At 51.2% G+C, this 14,832-nt stretch overlaps 1 protein-coding gene across 12 annotated transcripts in view; it reads right to left on the reverse strand.

The window, feature by feature from the left end:
* The window catches only part of LOC105463973 (CDKN1A interacting zinc finger protein 1), a 31,637-nt gene extending 26,442 nt beyond the window's left edge, over positions 1–5,195 (reverse strand). For 4 of the 12 annotated variants that reach the window (XM_071078384.1, XM_071078383.1, XM_011711497.2 and 1 more), the window contains exons 1-3: positions 4,056–4,209; positions 3,697–3,812; positions 653–724 (exon numbers count right to left, since the gene is read on the reverse strand). In XM_071078384.1, the coding sequence (XP_070934485.1) occupies positions 653–724; positions 3,697–3,812; positions 4,056–4,204 (337 nt within the window). In that variant the 5' untranslated portion in view covers positions 4,205–4,209. Of the gene's footprint in view, positions 1–652; positions 725–3,696; positions 3,813–4,055; positions 4,210–4,558; positions 4,682–4,768; positions 4,911–5,069 lie in introns of those variants that run through there. The other 8 variants (XM_011711503.2, XM_011711492.2, XM_011711495.2 and 5 more) reach the window with 7 other exon arrangements.
* Positions 5,196–14,832: the final 9,637 nt, after the last annotated feature.

Genomic DNA, 14,832 nt, shown 5'->3' on the forward strand with positions numbered 1-14,832 from the left:
ACCACATCCAACTCCTTGTCTGCTTTCTGCTTCACATCATCTAACTCAGCTCTGCACCTCAGGGGAGGCCCAGAGCTTGGGAAGTATTTAAGGGATGAAAGGCAGTTGGAACTCTTGCCCCAGTGCTGGGATGGGAAGCACAGTGGTTAAAGCTTAAAACATGGGTCAGCTGTGCTGTGAGTGCCAGGTTCAAATCCAGACTCTACAGTACGAGCTCTGTGACCTTGAACAAATCAGTTCCCCCTGCTTAGCCTGATTTCCCTGATCTGTAAAATGGGGATAATAATTGCACCTGCCTCACAATGTTTTATGAGGATTCAGTGAAATATACAAATGTGCCTGGTACATAGTAAATGTTCAATTAACATTAACTTGAAACAAATACATATATACATATATGCAGAGAGCCAACCCAGCTCTTAAAAACAATAAGACAAAAGATGAAACAACCTAAAAGAAAAATGAACAAAGGACATGGACAAGTCACAAAAAGAAATAAAATGTTCAACAGACAAATATAAAATGTTCAACTGCACTAGCACTCCAAGAAATGTCAATTAAAACATTCATGACATAGCTTCTTTTTGCCAACCAACTTAATTATATGTATATATACGTTTATATATATATATATATAAAAAGCATATAATACCCAGTGTTGCCGTGGGCATGGTGAGACCGGCAGTGTCATACGTGGCTGGTGGCATTGCAAACTGGTCCAGTCCTTTAGGAAAGCAATTTGGCAATACTTATCAAGAGCCATAAAACATCCATCCCCCCTCACTCAGTGAGAAAACACTCTCAAACATCATATTCATCCCAGGGTTACTTAAAACAGCAAAAACAAACAAACAAAAAAACCCAAAACAAAACAAAACAAAAAATAAAAAAAAGCAAAAGAAAGAAAAAAGCAAAAAAAAAAAAAAAAAAAAAGGAAAGAGCCAAACAGCTAAGAAGGTTTAGATAAACAAAGGCATAGCCCTCTGGTGCAATATTAAACAGTTATTAAAAATAATCTTAACACAGATGATGAAATCCTATGGTAAACGATCATGCCATTCTATTCAGTGAAAAAGAAACAAGGTACAGCCTGGGACTTATATCAATCGCCATCATCAGATACAAATCCCCAAGTCTGTGCCTAGAAGAAAAATGGGATGAAACAGACAAATATGCTGACTGGTGGTTTTCTTCAGGTGGTGAGTGAGTCAACAGATGACACTGCGGGTTTTCCTATCCCCACTTTTAACCTTTTTCCCCACTTTAAAGAGTGTGATTTTTATTCTTGTGTTTGTTTTTGAGAAAGGGTCTTGCTATGTTGCCCAGGCTGATCTTGAACTCCTGGCCTCAAACAAACCTCCTGCCTTGGCCTCCCAAAGAGTTGGGATTACAGGCACGTGCCACTGCACCTGGCCAAGAGTGTGATTTGTTTTCTTTTTTTGAGACAGGGTCTTGCTCTGTCACCTAGGCTGGAATGCAGTGATGCAATGTTGGCTCACTGCAACCTCCGCCTCCTAGGTTCAAGCAATTCTCATGCCTCAGCCTCCTGAGTAGCTGGGATTACAGGCGCACGCCACCACACCCAGCTAATTTTTGTATTTTTCTCTTTTCTTTTTTTGAGACAGGGTCTTGCTCTGTCACTGGGCTGGAGCGTGATCTCGGCTCAACACAACCTCCACCTCCCGGGTTCAAGCAATTCTCCTGCCTCAGCCTCCCAAGTAGCTGGGACTACAGGCACACACCATCACACTCAGTTAATTTTTGTATTTTTAGTAGAGACAGGGTTTCACCATGTGAGCCAGGATGGTCTCGATCTCCTGACCTCGTGATTCGCCCACCTCGGCCTCCCAAAGTGCTGGGATTACGGGCGTGAGCCACTGCTCCTGGCCTAATTTTTGTATTTTTAATAGAGACAGAGTTTCACTATGTTGCCCAAGCTGTTCTCAAACTCCCAGACTCATGTGATCCTCCCGCCTTGGCCTCCCAAAGTGCAGGGATTATAGGTGTGAGCCACAGCCCATGGCTGAAGACTGTAATTTTTTAAACGAGAAAGAAGAAAAGGAAAATGTATATGTGTATGTGGCAGGTCCCTGTGTGTGGTTCTCTCCCTACCTACCTGCTTATCATTTTTAAGTCAGTTCCCAGGACTGTCCACACCCATGTGGCCCTGACAGGTCCACAGAGTGACCACCATCTAATCAATACCGACTTGTTATGTAATCTTGGGCACATGACCCCTCTCTGGGCCTCAGTTTCTTTGTCTGTAAAATGGGATTGTGGTTGTACCTCTCTTTAGGGGGTTATCAGTAGAATCAGGAGCATCATCTTGGCTGAGCACAGTGGCTCACACCTATAATCCCAGCACTTTGGGAGGCCAAGGCGGGTGGATCACCTGAGGTCGAGAGTTCAAGACTAGCCTGGCCAACATGGAGAAACCCCATCTCTATTAAAAATACAAAAATTGGCCGGGCACGGTGGCTCACGCCTGTAATCCCAGCACTTTGGGAGGCCAAGACGGGCAGATCACGAGGTCAGGATATCGAGACCATCCTGGCGAACACGGTGAAACCCTGTCTCTACTAAAAAATACAAAAAACTAGCCAGGCGAGTGGCAGGCGCCTGTAGTCCCAGCTACTTGGGAGGCTGAGGCAGGAGAATGGAGTAAACCCAGGAGGCGGAGCTTGCAGTGAGCTGAGATCCAGCCACTGCACTCCAGCCTGGGTAAAAAAAAAAAAAAAAAAAAAGGCCGGGCGCGGTGGCTCAAGCCTGTAATCCCAGCACTTTGGGAGGCCGAGACGGGCGGATCACGAGGTCAGGAGTTCGAGACCATCCTGGCTAACACGGTGAAACCCCGTCTCTACTAAAAAATACAAAAAACTAGCCGGGCGAGGTGGCGGGCGCCTGTAGTCCCGGCTACTCGGGAGGCTGAGGCAGGAGAATGGCGTAAAAACCCGGGAGGCAGAGCTTGCAGTGAGCTGAGATCCAGCCACTGCACTCCAGCCTGGGCGACACAGCGAGACTCCGTCTCAAAAAAAAAAAAAAAAAAAAAAATTAGCTGGGTGTAGTCGCGGGCACCTGTAATCCCAGCTACTCGGGAGGCTAAAGCAGGAGAATTGCTTGGACCGGATGCAGGAGGCGGAGGTTGCAGTGAGCCAAGATCACACCATTGCACTCCAGCCTGGGTGACAGAGCAAAACTCTGTCTCAAAAAAAAAAAAAAAAAAAAAGGACCAGCATCTTGGAAGGAAGAGCTGAGACTGCTCTCCATATTGGGAAATTGAGACAAAGCCACAGGCTTAATGCACAGGGCTAGAGACAACCACTCAGATATCTGGATGGTCAAGACGCCCAGGCGTCGGCCCAGCTTAGCCACTGCTGATGCAGGGCAAATGATTTCCCTTCTCAGCTTCCTCATCTGTCAAATGGCATCTAATCTGAATGTGAGTGAAGTGTGCTGAGTACCACCCAAAGAGCCAGCACTGCCGCCAAGGACACACCTCTGTGATCAGACAGATCTGCATTCAAATTAGCAGCTTAGGGACTTTCACCTCCTGGAGCCTCAGTGTCCTCCTGAGTGAACTAGGATGCCAAGAATAGCTCCCTCTGAGGGTTGCTGGGTGGAGTTGAGACTTAGTGCAATGGGCTGCTAGGGAGCTACACTAAAAGAGACTGAGAAGAGGCCTGGGGCCATCCATACCTTGCAACTGCTGTAAAAGCAAAGCTCTCTGCAGCATGGAGCCGTTGAGGAGGGAGGCTGAGTTGGTGCCCTGGAGATTCAGAAGCGGCTGCTGTGGCTGCTGTGCGGGGAGGCCCCTGTGTGTTGGGAGGGGGTGTCAGAGGGTTATTTGGAAAGTCAGACTTTCCTTCTTCCCCGAGACTTCTCACCTCCATTCTCCGCCCCACTCTGTGGTAGACAGAGGACCCCTTGGGGTTGGAACGGGTGATCTCCAGGACTCAAATGGAGATGGCACTGGGAAAAAGGATGGGGATCAGGACCTCCGAGACATGGGTCTGAGTGGCAAGGCTGAAGCCATCGCCCCCGGAGGCGGAACTCACCGGCTTACAGTCATGGGCAACGGGGCCTGTGGTGGGGACTGCTGGAGCAGCTGCTGGAGCTGCAGTAACTGCTGCTGCTGCAATTGCTGCTGCTGGAGCTGCTGCTGCTGTAACTGCTGGAGCTGCTGCTGCTGCTGCTGGTTGAACATGATGGCTAGGGGCAGAAAGCAGAGTAAGGCCAGGGGTCCCCACTATGGGTCAGGCCTGCTCCCCTTCCATCCACGGCTACTCTCCCAAGCCACGGCCCGCGAGGAGCTTTCACAGCTGCACTCCCAGTCCTGCCAAGAGCCTGCCACACTCGCTTGGCCCATCCTTCCAAGTTACCTCCAATCCTGCCAGGGGCAAGATTCAACCACCCTACTGCCAATGCCCCCCAGACACTGCCAACAGCCCCTCCTTCAACTCCCTCCCTCTCTCCATTTCTGGCGGCTCCATCCTCCCACACTCAGCCTCAGCCTCTCTCTGCGCCCATCACTTCCCCACTCACACCCCCTTTTCAATACCGCAACCCTCTCCCGGCCCCGGGTGTCAATAACATCGGCACCCGTCCAACCCCATCACCGTGGTCCTGAGCCCCGTGGGACGGCTTCTCCCCACCATCGCCACCTCCTCGAGCCCCACTCCACCCGCTCCCACCCCGCCAGCTCCCTCCTCCGCAGACACAGCCAGCTCGCGCGCGGATCCCCACGATCCCGCCGCCCCCAGCCCCGCACCTCGCCTCCCCGCGCGCCCTCAACGCTCAAGTCGCCCCCACGGGTGGGCCGGCCGCCCAGCGCCCACACTCCAGCCGGGCGGCTCCGGCCCGCGGGCTCCCGGCCTCCCCGCGGCTTCTCCGGGGCCTGTGGGCTCGTAAGGCCCAAATATGGGCGGGGCCGGCCAGGGCAGCGCCCTCTGGGGGACGGGAGGTCCAGGCGCCACGAGCCGCGCCACCCGAGCCCGCCCAGTGCACCCGTCACGCTGCTGGGGCGGCTGCGGAGCGCGAGCAGGTGCCAGGGGGTCCTGGGCGGCGCACACCTTCCGAACCGCGTCCTCCGCATCGCGAAGGGAAGGCTCGAAGACCAAGGTCCGTCTGCCGCCCGGAAGGGTCAGCCATCCCGCGGGGGCATCGAGGGGGACTTCCAGAAGAACCTGTTTCCAACCGACCTCCCTGCGGCCGCCGCGGTCCTGCGATCCTGGGGCCCGCGCGGGGCTGCGGTGGGAGAGGGCGCGCAGTTAGCGGATGTACATTCATTCGAGGGACCCAGGCCAGGCGAGAGGACGGCCAAGGACTTACAGTCCGGCAGGAGTTTGCCCACGGAGGGGTGGAGGGGGAGTCCACCTCAAAGTCCTTTCTCAGTAAATTTGGCTAAGGAAGGAGTGGGTGAGGAGGGTCGAGTCCAATTATCAAAAAACAACCCTAGGGGCTGGGCGCGGTGGCTCCCGCCTGTAATCTCAGTACTCTGGGAGGCCGAGGCTGTAGGATCGATTGAGCCCAGGAGTTCGAGACCACTGAGCAACACGGTGAAATCCTTCTCTACAAAAAATACAAAATTAGCCGGGCGTGGTGGCGGGCGTCTGTAGTCCCAGCTACTCGGAAGGCTAAGACAAAAGGATCACTTGAGCCCGGGAGGCACAGGCTGCAGTGAGCTGAGATCGCGCCACTGCACTCCAGCCTGAGCGACAGAGCAAGAGCTGTCAAAAAAATAAATAGTCCGGGCGTGGTGGCCCACGCCTGTAATCCCAGCACTTTGGGAGGCCGAGGCGGGCGGATCACGAGGTCAAGAGATTGAGACCATCCTGGCCAACGTGGTGAAACCCCGTCTCTACTAAAAATACAAAAAAAATTAGCCGGGCATGGTGGTGACTGCCTGTAGTCCCAGCTACTTGGGAGGCTGAGGCAGGAGAATTCCTTGAACCCGCGAGGCGGAGGTTGCAGTGAGCCGAGATCGCGCCACTGCACTCCAGCCTGGCGACAGAGCGAGACTCCGTCTCAAAAAATAAATAAATAAATATTAAAAAATAAAAATTTTAAAAAGAAAAGGAGAGACAAAGAGAGCCCTGCTCCCTCATCCTGCACCTAAAATGGTCCTGCCCCCAAGGACCCCTTTAACAACCACCGTATCCCCCGTCCCCGCGCCGTAACAATCCTTGGCTACTAAGTAGTAATTCTTTTATTTATTTTTTATTTTTTTGAGATGGAGTCTCACTCTGTCGCGGAGGCTGAAGTACAGTGACGCCATCTGGGCTCACCGCAACCTCCGTCTCCGGGGTTCAAGTGGTCCCCCCGCCCTCAGCTTCCGGAATACCTAAGACTACAGGCGCGGGCCACCACTCCCGGCTAATTTTTGTATTTTTTAATAGAGACGGGGCTTCACCATGTTGGTCAGGCTAGTCTCGAACTCCTGAGCTCAAGTGATCCGCCTGCCTTGGCCTCCCAAAGTGCTGGGATTACAGGGGTGAGCCACCTCTCCTGGACTAAGTAGCAGTTCAGTCTCCCTTCTCTGTGGCTCCCTGCCTTGCGCGAGTCACAGCCCGGCGACTCCTCGCCCAGCCTTCCGCGCCGACGTTGGGCCGGCAGGGCGCGCGGGGGCGCTGGCGGCGCGCAGACCAGGGCAGGCGGAGCGCGTTGACTGAGGGTGCTCGGGCAGTAGAACTTGCGTGTCCATAAATCACTGCAGTCATGTGACGAGCACCGCTCCAAAGCTCTGGACTGGCTCTGCGGCAGACAGGTTGCGGCCGAGGAGCCTAACTCGGCCTGGATTAGCCGCGGAAGAGCTAGGACTTAGAGGCGCGAAAGTGACTCGGCGAGGCCGGAGGGCAGGGTGGCTTCCGGGGCCCGGGGGACGTCGGCGCTTATGGGTGAACAGGCTGCCTGGAGGGTGGGGACTTGGAACGCTGAGCTGAGGAGTAGGCTTTATCCCTTAAGGGTAGGGAGCACGGAGAAAAGGGTGTGAACCTCATGAGTGACAGCATCAAATCTGCCAATTAGAAAACCCGTTCCCGTGTAAACCAAGAGGGAAGCAGTGAGGAGAGATGGGCGAGTCAAGACTGCCCAGGCTCTACTGGGCACAGTGGGTCACCCCTGTAATCCCAGCACTTTGGGAGCTCCAGGCGAGTGGATCACTTAAGGTCAGGAGTTCGAGACCAGCCTGGCCAATATGGTAAAACTACGTCTCTACTGAAAATACAAAAAATTAGCCGGGTGTGGTGGCGGGCGCCTGTAATCTCAGCTACTCGGGAGGCTGAGGCAGAAGAATCGCTTGAACCCAGGAGGCAGATGTTGCAGCCGAGATCACATCACTGCCTTCCAGCCTGGATGACAGAGCAAGACTCCATTTCAAAAAATAAAAATAAAAGACTGCCCAGGCTGCCAAGCAAGCACGTTGACACCTTGATCTGGGTGCTAGCGTTGGAGAAGTCCAGAATTGAATCGTGACTCCCCTGCCTTGTGGCTAGGTGACACTGGCTGGGGGAGAGGCCTTTTAGCTGGTTTCCTCCTTGGTGAAATGTGTGCCCCCTCCCGGGGTGGTAAGGATGACATTACATAATGCTTAGCACTGGCACCTGGCACAGAAGTAGCTTAACAAATTGCCAAAGTGAAAAAACTAAAAATAATGCTTGTGCTGGTGAAGGTGGAAAGCCAGCACTAACTTCCTGTGTTGGTTCATCTTTCTGGAAAGCAATTTGCAAATTTTATATCAAGAATCTTGAAGGCCGGGCGCGGTGGCTCAAGCCTGTAATCCCAGCACTTTGGGAGGCCGAGATGGGTGGATCACGAGGTCAGGAGATCGAGACCATCCTGGCTGACACGGTGAAACCCCGTCTCTACTAAAAAATACAAAAACTTAGCCGGGCGAGGTGGCGGGCGCCTGTAGTCCCAGCTACTCGGGAGGCTGAGGCAGGAGAATGGCGTAAACCCGGGAGGCGGAGCTTGCAGTGAGCTGAGATCCGGCCACTGCACTCCAGCCTGGGCGACAGAGCGAGACTCCGTCTCAAAAAAAAAAAAAAAAAAAAAAAAAAGAATCTTGGGCCGATGTGGTGGCTCACGCCTGTAATCCCAGCACTTTGGGAGGCCGAGGCAGGCGGATCACCTGAAGTCAGGAGTTAGAGACTAGCCTGGCCAACATGGTGAAACCCCATCTCTACTAAAAATACAAAAATTAGTCAGGCATGATGGCAGACGCCTGTAATCCCAGCTACTCGGGAGGCTGAGGCAGGAGAATTGCTTGAATCCAGGAGCCAGAGGTTGCAGTGAGCCAAGATTGCACCATTGCACTCCAGCCTGGGTGACAAGAGCGAAACTCTATCTCAAAAAAAAAAAAAAAAAAAAATCTTGCACATGTTTTGCCCTTTGACCCAGTGACACCACTTGTAGGAGTCTAGCCTAAGAAAATAATCAGAAATGAGACTTTTACAAGATAGCAGGTTGTTCATGGAAACATTTATATATTCTTTTCTTTTTTCTTTCTTTTTTTTTTTAAGACAGGGTCAGCTGGGCGCGGTGGCTTACGCCTGTAATTCCAGCACTTTGGGAGGCTAAGGTAGTGGATCGCCTGAGGTCAGGGGTTCGAGACCAACCTGGCCAACGAAGTGAAATCCTGTCTTTACTAAAAATACAAAAAATTAGCTGGGTGTGGTGGTGGGCACCTGTAATCCCAGTTACTCAGGAGACTGAGGTAGGAGAATCGCTTGAACCTGGGAGGCAGAGGTTGCAGTGAGCCAAGATCGTGCCATTGCACTCCAGCCTGGGAAACGAGAGCAAAACTCCGTCTCAAAACAAAACAAAAAAAAGAGGCCGGGCGCGGTGGCTCAAGCCTGTAATCCCAGCACTTTGGGAGGCCAAGGCGGGCGAATCACGAGGTCAGGAGATCGAGACCATCCTGGCTAACATGGTGAAACCCCGTCTCTACTAAAAATACAAAAATAATTAGCTGGGCGTAGTGGCGGGCACCTGTAGTCCCAGCTACTCGGGAGGCTGAGGCAGGAGAATGGCGTGAACCCGGGGGGCGGAGCTTGCAGTGAGCCGAGATCGCGCCACTGCACTCCAGCCTGGGGCACAGAGCAAGACTCCGTCTCAAAAAAAAAAAAAAAAGAGAGACATGGTCTTGCTCTGTCTCCTAGTCTAGAGTGCAGTGGAACGATCACAGCTCACAGCTCACTGCAGCCTTTCCCTCCCTGGCTCAATGGAGCCTCCTACCTCAGCCTCCTGAGCAACTGGGACTACAGGCCCATGCCACCATGCCCAGCTAACTTTTGTATTTTTTTTTTTTTTTTTTTTTGAGACGGAGTCTCGCTCTGTCGCCCAGGCTGGAGTGCAGTGGCGCGATCTCAGCTCACTGCAAGCTCCGCCTCCCGGGTTCACGCCATTCTCCTGCCTCAGCCTCCCGAGTAGCTGGGACTACAGGCGCCCACAACCGCGCCCGGCTAATTTTTTGTATTTTTAGTAGAGACGGGGTTTCACCGTGGTCTCGATCTCCTGACCTTGTGATCCGCCCGCCTCGGCCTCCCAAAGTGCTGGGATTACAGGCGTGAGCCACCGCGCCCGGCCTGTATTTTTTTTTTTTAAAGACAGGGGTTTCACTATGTTGCCCGGGCTGGTCTTGAACTCATAGGATCAAGTGATTCTCCTGCCATGGTCTCCCAAAGTGCTGAGATTACAGGCGTGAGCCACCACACTCAGCCAAAACATTATTTATAATAGCTGTCTGGAAAAGAATCAACTTTAGGGGAATAGCTAAATAAGTCATGGTGTCACCTTTTAAGGAACAGTGCACAGCCATCAGAAATTATGTTTTCAAAGGATAAACACCCACAATATGATGTGAAGTGAGCTCACCAGCTTATAAAATGCAGGCACATTACCATCCCAGGTGTGTAGTGGAGTGGACTCGTGTTTTTGTTTTGTTTTGTTTTTTTGAGACAGAGTTTTGCTCTGTCACCCCGGCTGGAGTGCAGTGGTGCGATCTCGGCTCACTGCAGCCTCTGCCTCCTGGGTTTAAGTGATTCTCCTGCCTCAGCATCCTGAGTAGCTGAGACTACAGGCATGCACCACCACACCCGGCTAATTTTTGTATTTTCAGTAGAGATGGGGTTTCACCGTATTGACTAGGCTGGTCTGGAACTCCTGACCTCAAGTGATCTACCCACCCTGGCCTCCCTAAGTGCTAGGATTACAGGCGTGAGCCACTGTGCCAGGTCTTGCAGACCTATTCTGCTCCAGTACTTTATCTATCTATCCCTTCTCATGGACTCTATCTATCTGTTCTCATGATGATGCCATATACTTTGATGATTATAGCTTTAGAATATGTTTACCCCTGATAGTGCAAGTCCCTGACATTGTCATTCTTTTTTTTTTTTTGAGACGGAGTCTGGCTCTGTCGCCCAGGCTGGAGTGCAGTGGCTGGATCTCAGCTCACTGCAAGCTCCGCCTCCCGGGTTTACGCCATTCTCCTGCCTCAGCCTCCGAGTAGCTGGGACCACAGGCGCCCGCCACCTCGCCCGGCTAATTTTTTGTATTTTTAGTAGAGACGGGGTTTCACCGTGTTAGCCAGGATGGTCTTGATCTCCTGACCTCGTGATCCACCCGCCTCGGCCTCCCAAAGTGCTGGGATTACAGGCTTGAGCCACCGCGCCCGGCCAGACATTGTCATTCTTTAAAAAGTTTTTGCTAATTCTCAATTATGTTTTTTTTTTTTTCAGATACTTTATAGAATTTTGTCAAACCTTCCCCAGCCTCTGAAATCCCACCAGAATTTTTGTTTGTTTTTGAGGCAGAGTATCGCTCTCTCGCCCAAACTGGAGTGCAATGGTGCAATCTTGGCTCACTGCAACCTCTCCCTCCCGGGTTTGAGTGATTGTTGTGTCTCAATTTCCCAAGTAGCTGGGAATACAGGCGTGCGCCACCACACCCAGCTAATTTTTTGTATTTTTAGTAGAGATGGGGTTTCACCATGTTGGCCAGGCTGGTCTCGAAATCCTGACTTCAGATGATCTGCCCTCCTTGGCCTCCCAAAGTGCTGGGATTACAGGCATGAGCCACCAAACCTGGACCTCATCAGAGTTTTGATTGGTGTTGCACTAAATATGTTTAAATTGGAGAAAAACTAACATCTTTACCCCCGGTTTTTCAGTTTAAGAAGGAAGTAAATGGGCCAGGTGTTATGACTCACACCTATAATCCCAATACTTTGAGAGGCCAAGGTGGTAGGATTCCTTGAGCCCAGAAATTCGAGACCAGGCTGGACAATATAGGGAGATCACCGTCTCTACAAATAACTAAAAATTAGCTGGGCATGGTGGTGCGTGCCTGTAGTCTCAGCTATTTAGGAGGTTGAGGTAAGAGGATCACTTGAGCCAGAGAGGTCAAGTCTACAGTGAGTCATGATCGTGCCACTGCACTTCAGCCTTGGCAACAGAGCGAGACCCTGTCTCCAAAAAAAAAAAAAAAAAAGGAAGAAGGAAGGAAGGAAGGAGAAAAGAATGAGGTGAATGCCTCATTTATTTATTTATTTATTTGATACAGAGTCTTGCTCTGTCTTCAGGCTGGAGTGCAGTAGCACGATCTCTGCTCAATACAACTTCTGCCTCCCGGGTTCAAGCGATTCTCCTGCCTCAGCCTCCTGAGTAGCTGGGACTACAGGCGCGTGCCACCATGCCCAGCTAATTTTTGTATTTTTAGTAGAGATGGGGTTTCACCATGTTGGCCAGGATGGTCTCGATCTCTCGACCTCGTGATCCCCCCGCCTCAGGCTTTCAAAGTGCTGAGATTACAGGCGTGAGCCACTGCGCCCGGCTGTGAACATCTCTATTTATTCAAGCCTTGCATTAAGTTACGGTTTCACAGGCCTCTTCACCTAGTACCTGAACGGTTTCTATAGTAGTTGTTGTTGCTATTTTCCCAGTACCCTTTCTAATTGGCTATTGACTATAGCTTCTTTATCTTGTAACCTACCACCTCCCCACCTTGCACTATTTCTGTCCTCAGCAATGTCGTGTGCCCATGATGGTGGAAAGCACCTGCCAAGTTGTCCTCATGTCCTTGGGACCCAGCTCAGAACCCTGCACATCACAGGTCTGTGTGGTGAAGGCTAATTAAATTAGTGAATGATGAGTGAATGAATGGATTGCTTCAGGATGCAATTTCCTCCCTCTTTCCTCGGGTTAGTGTTCATCATAGTAGCCCTTCGTGCCTTTGATATCTGTGTCCATCACCCTACAGAGGCACATTCCAGTGAGGCACCTAGCATAGGTCATAAGGTGGGCCCCCCCCCCCCGCCACCACCAGATGCCCCAGCTCAGAATCCCTGGGAACAGGCTGTATTCGGCAACAGCTCCAAGTCAGACAAGAGGCAGAGAAATATATAAGACCATATGCTTATCACGTGGCCTCCCCAGTGGCTGTTGCCACCTGTGCCTTTTCCTAAAAATAAATGGAATATGAAAGGCAGAGGACAGAGGCAGGGAATAGCCAGATGGGCACGAGCTTGTTGCTGCCCCTACCTTCCAGGGGACCCAGGGTAGGTCCTGACTTAGGGCTCTAGTTTGGCCATCTCTGCCAGACAGGACTGACTTGTGGATAACAGACTCTGTCTCCTTCCTTACTGCATCCAGCCACACCCTCTGCTACCTTCACAACACCGAATAAGTTTCTTTGGACAGTGCAATGGTGATGATGGTTATAATGACACTATTTGTAGCTCTCATTATTCACAGTTCCAGGCACTGTTGGATGATTTACCTAAGTTGTTATTACATTACTGAGCCTTCACACAATCCTATGAGTTAGGGGTTATTATAATCCTCCTTTTACAGATGAAGAAACTGAATCTTTGGAAGGTAAAATGACTTGCCCAAGGTCATCAGGTTAGAAAGTGACAGAGGTGGGATTTGAGCACCAGGCAGTCTGGCTTCAGACCTAACCATGGCATGATTAGCACACATGTGTGCCCTGTTCCAGGCTCACAGGGAGCCCTTCAACAGGAGATGAGGTGGTGCAGGCACAGACGCCTGGACTGCCAGAGCCCCAAAGCCCATAGGAAATATTGGTGCCCAGCCTGCAACCATGTAGAGAAGGCCCAGTCTGACCCAGCTGTTTCCTCAGCAGTGACCCTGCCCCAGGCTGTGCCAGGTGCCCTTGTTCCATGCACCTGGTCCCCTTAACCCCTCCCCTGTGACTCCCATTCCAGCAGGATGATCCCTGCATCTTATTAACCTCTTCATCCCCCTGTTGTCTTGCTGAGATCTGGCACAAAGTAGCCACTGATCCATACCTGTGGAAAAAATGAATGAATGAATGAATGGATGACTCCAAAGAGCCAGACCCTGAGCAGACTTAGTGACTAAATATAATGACTTGACCCTGGAGCTGTGTACTAAGGCCACTGCTCAATTCAACTGGCATTTATTGAGCACCCACTGTGTATGTATACAACACAAGCACTGTCAGAAAGGGCTCATGTTTTGGCCAGGCATGGTGGCTCACGCCTGTAATCCCAGCACTTTGGGAGGCCAAGGCGGGTGGATCACAAGGTCAGGAGATCAAGACCATGGTCAACATGGTGAAATCCCACCTCTACTAAAATACAAAATATTAGTCAGGCGTGGTGGCGAGTGCCTGCAGTCCTAGCTACTTGGGAGGCTGAGACAGGGGAATTGCTTGAATCCAGGAAGCAGAGGTTGCAGTGAGCTGAGATCGCACCACTTCACTCCAGCCTGGCAATAGAGCAAGACTCCATCTCAAAAAAAAAAAAAAAAAAAAAAAAGAAAAGGCTCATGTTTTATTTTATGTGCACCAAAAATATGTATTCTCCACACAGCATCCCTGGGAGAAAACCATCGATTACCAGAACTGGCATAGTGTAGGATGTAAATATGGAAGCTCTAAGTCAAACTGACATCCGTCCACACCTTGACTCCATCATTTCTTGGCTATGTGACCTCAGACATGCTCTTCACTAACCTCTCTGTGCCTCAGTTTCCTCATCTGTCAAAGGAGGCTAATAAAACTTCTTTCTCGGCAGGGCATGATTGCTCACACCTGTAATCCCAGCACTTTGGGAGGCCGAGGTGGGTGGATCACCTGAGGTCAGGAGTTCAAGACCAGCCTGGCCAACATGGTGAAACCCCATCTCTACTAAAAATACAAAAATTAGCCGGGCATGATGGCACGTGTCTGTAATTCCAGCTACTTGGGAGGCTGAGGCAGGAGAATCACTTGAACCTGGGAGGTGGAGGTTGCAGTGAGCTGAGGTTGCGCCATTGCATTCCAACCTGGGTGACCAAAGCAAAACTCCATCTCAAAAAAAAACTTCTTTCTCAAGTTTGGGAGACAGTACAGGTGAATCCCTCAGCACAGTAAATGGGCTGGGAGGAAATGCCCAGTAAACACTCCTGCTGTTAATAATCTGCCCAGGGCTGGGCACGGTGGCCCACATCTGTAATTTCAGCACGTTGAGAGGCCGAGGCGGGTGGGTAATTTGAGGCCAAGAGTTCAAAGCCAGCCTGGCCAACATGATGAAACCCCATCTGTACTAAAAACACAAAAATTAGCTGGGCGTAATGGTGGGCACCTGTAATCCCAGCTACTCAGGAGGCTGAAGCAGGAGAATTGCTTGATCTCGGGAGGCAGAGGTTGTAGTGAGCAGAGATCACGCCACTGCACTCCAGCTTGGAGCTGGAGCAAGACTCTGTCTCAAAAAAAAAAAAAAAAAAAAAAAAAATTCTGCCCAGCACAATTGGTGGTCAAAACTTTGGGAGCTCAGCCATGGATGGTGGCTCACACCTATAGTGCCAGCAC

This window comes from Macaca nemestrina, chromosome 14 (assembly GCF_043159975.1).
Source record: "Macaca nemestrina isolate mMacNem1 chromosome 14, mMacNem.hap1, whole genome shotgun sequence".
NCBI lineage: Eukaryota > Metazoa > Chordata > Mammalia > Primates > Cercopithecidae > Macaca > Macaca nemestrina.